General features: G+C 40.2%; 1 protein-coding gene across 1 annotated transcript in view; it reads left to right on the top strand.

Moving 5' to 3' along the window:
- Positions 1–2,736, top strand: part of MSMO1 (methylsterol monooxygenase 1) — a 4,453-nt gene extending 1,717 nt beyond the window's left edge. Inside the window, exons 3-4 of the mRNA XM_009701092.1 lie at positions 680–806; positions 2,567–2,736. Of these exons, the coding sequence (XP_009699394.1) occupies positions 680–806; positions 2,567–2,725 (286 nt within the window). The 3' untranslated portion in view covers positions 2,726–2,736. The remainder of the gene's footprint in view (positions 1–679; positions 807–2,566) is intronic.
- Positions 2,737–3,398: the final 662 nt, after the last annotated feature.

The raw sequence follows: 3,398 nt of genomic DNA, 5'->3' as shown, positions 1-3,398 counted from the left end.
AGAGCGATTAGGAGGGAGTTTATGGAACTGAAGCGAGATTCATGATGGCATGGGGTAAACATTGGACTTTCTGTTTTGGTTTTTTTTAATCCAAAATTTTTTGATTCCTCCTAAGTGTTTCTTCCCTCCACCTTGTTTTATATCATAGCAACAGTGTGTTCCTCAAGGGAGAGAATGTACCACCTGCTTACATTCTCCCTTTTTTTTGCACTAAACTGATATACTTTTAAACAAAGCTGAATTCCTTAGAAATGTGACCTCCTCCCTCAACCCCTACTCTGACAGAAGTTCCTTATGACAGAAGGTCATCTTTCTTGGAAAGCTTTTTTCTATCTGGATTAAGACAGCTGATGTAGCTCTGTATTTTTCTATCTAGGTCTTACATAGTCTATAGGTGTTCTCTGTAGACTGTGTGTGTAACGCTGAAATGAGAGCTTGTTATATACCACGTGCTAACTCACTTCAGCGTATCAACAGGTCAGCTGATAAGGACAATAGCCCTTGTACCTGGTAATTAATATTTTTAGCATGTTAAAAAGGTAGTGTCAATGCACTGTTACTCAGTCAGTAGTAGGCATAAACATTTCCCACCCTTACTAGCATATAAACTTATTTTGTCTTTCAAGATCGTGCGTCTGCTGGTATATTCTATAACTAATAGCTCTTCTGCTTTTTAAAGGTATGTTCTGGCTGCCCAGTGTTTGGGATGTACAGTGATTGAGGATGCCTGGCACTATTTCCTGCATAGGTTGCTGCATCACAAGAGAATATACAAGTATATCCATAAGGTTCACCATGAGTTTGTTGTACGTATTCTTTGATTTTTTAACAGTTCTTAGTGTACGCAGTTTCATACAACTTATTTAAACATCTTATTTGAAAGACTTAAGAACTTTACATCCCTCTGACAGTGGGATAGGTGTCTTTTCCTGAGCTCTTTGTCAAGAACAGTCATCCATTTTGTTCCTGAAAACACCTCTCGTAATTGTATTTCATGAAAGGTTGCACTCTTGCTAAAGTTTGGTCATATCTATTGAGCTAGGTGAAGCAGGCTTTTAAAAGTGTATTTATAGGTCTCGTTGTTAGGGGAAGGGAAACAGCAGGTTTCTGGTTGCGATTGTTCATCAGTTTGCCGCCGCCTGGGGTGTTACCCAGAGCGTACCGATCCCCAGAACATGATCCAGGCCGGCGGCTCCCGCGTGGTCTGGGGCTGCGCACCCTATGTGCTGTGTACTTGTTTCAGGGAAGGATTATAGCTTTGGATATGGGCCTCTGGAAGCAGTATAGCCAGTTGTGTGGTACCGCATCGAGAGCAGAGTGCAGTACAGAGACATATTGGGTGGTTCCACGTTTAGCGGTGTTAGAGCTGACATTAAGCACAAAATAATAAGCCGTGCTTGACTGGAGGTGGCACTGGTCTGAGGCAGGTGGGGTCCAGGCCCGCTCCCACCTTATAGCTAGTATGGCTGTGTTGAGGTGGCCCTGTCTCTGCGTCACAGAAGTCAGCGCTACTGGGTTTGTGTGCGGCTGTGTTTCAATGTATAACCTATACTGTGCCTAAGGTAAACTGCAAGCTGCGGGGTCAGGAGTGGTTTATGTGGGCTGCCAATAATAGAGAAGCTTGGTATTGACTGATGCATATGTATATACGTCCACCTGCAGCAGCAAGGTGTTTTCCTTTTGCTCTTGGCAGCCCCTCGGGTATACGGCAGGAGCAGCTTCTGGCCTTTATTCTTGAGAGCAGTTAGCAGTTCACACAGAAGTGATCTGTAGGCTAATGGCTGTTTCACTAAAAACTTGTCCTGATAGTAAAAGGTGACAATTTTAAAATTGCCCTTAAGCCAAAGAGGACTTTTATTTTTTTTTTTCTGATAATCAAACTTATAACCTTCAGCATTAGGCTAAAATTTTGTAAACTGTTCTCTTTGTAGGGTGTTCTACTTTTGAAAACTCTCTATGGAATGTCTTTTTTGGTAAACCAAATATAGGAATGACTGGAGGACATGTGTGTATATATATAAAGGAAGGGAAATGTTTTATTGCGATCTCAAAATAACGTTTGAACTGTACAAATGTATTTTAAAAAATCATCAAAGATGAGGTTTTTTTTTTATTTCTTATTTTTCGTTTTAAAATAAATTTATAAGTGATTCTGAGAATATTTTGGCTTCCTTCTTTCTTCTGCTTCGAAGACTGGATGTATAGCAAAGCTGATAGGAGCTTGCCAAACACTTTAATATTCCTGAAATAATGCTTTGGCCTGGGGTAACGGTAAGCCTAAATAAAAGTTTTTGACTTTTCGATTAGTAATGAAGTGTTTGGAATCACTAATGGAATGACAGTCCTTATGACCTTGGAATTTTGTTTTCCCAGCGAGGAGCGGAACACCTGGGTTAAGGCCCTTGCTCAGTTGTCCTGTTTCCTTTGCCCACAATGTCATTCTGTTTGTCCTGTTGTGGTCTTGTGGGGTAATGGGTAGGGGAGAGTACCACAAAAAGATGATCCTGATTTGGGGTATACCAAGTCAGAAATGGTGACTGTTTTCCTCTCTGTTATCTCTTTCTAGTCTCCATTTGGAATGCAAGCAGAATATGCACATCCTCTGGAAACACTTATCCTTGGAACTGGCTTTTTTATTGGGATTGTTGTTTTCTGCAACCACATGATTCTTCTGTGGGCATGGGTGATATGTCGCTTGATGGAAACCATTGACGTACACAGGTGAAATCCTCATTGCTTTTAAACAATGGCCTTTTCTGTTCTCCCTAGGTCTGTCTCAAACTGACCTGTCTCTTTCACTGAAATTTACTGTTTATTTTGCACTGAAATGCTTTTATGCATCTTAGAAAGAATGACACAACCTGAACAGTTATCACTGCTTTGAGGTAGCGTTAATAGCAAATCTTGCTGATTATAAAAGTGTAGACTATAAGCTAGAGCATCTCAAGGAGAGTTTCAGAAGCTAGGTGCCTCGTTAGGATGTCTGGCTCTTGATATTTGGTGTACAAGTGATCTTACGCATATTAGAACACCAAAAATCAGTTACAAGAGTGATATTCCAGCCAAGAGTTCTTTCCATTTAATACTTTGTCAGACAGTTTTCCTGGACAAGAGAAGCTTTAGGCTAGACGACCGCTGATTATCTTTAAAATAAATGTAGAATTTGCTTTTATTTGTTTGTTTATTGTAGATACACAGGACAAGACTTCTTGTCTCTGTAGTAAAACTGACTTCTTTCAAATTTGGCTCCAAAATGCTAGTGCAGATCGCAGTAGGCTTAGTTGGGTTTGTCTGCAAATTAATGAGCTTTTCTTTCCCATGTTCAAAAGGAAGGGGACAGTAAGGGTTCATTTTTGAAATGCTAATATTACACTTAGAATCATAGAATCATTATGATT

The sequence above is a fragment of the Cariama cristata genome, unplaced genomic scaffold (genome assembly GCF_000690535.1).
Source record: "Cariama cristata isolate BGI_N322 unplaced genomic scaffold, ASM69053v1 scaffold4625, whole genome shotgun sequence".
Classification (NCBI taxonomy): domain Eukaryota; kingdom Metazoa; phylum Chordata; class Aves; order Cariamiformes; family Cariamidae; genus Cariama; species Cariama cristata.
This window is presented reverse-complemented; position numbering and strand designations above follow the sequence as displayed.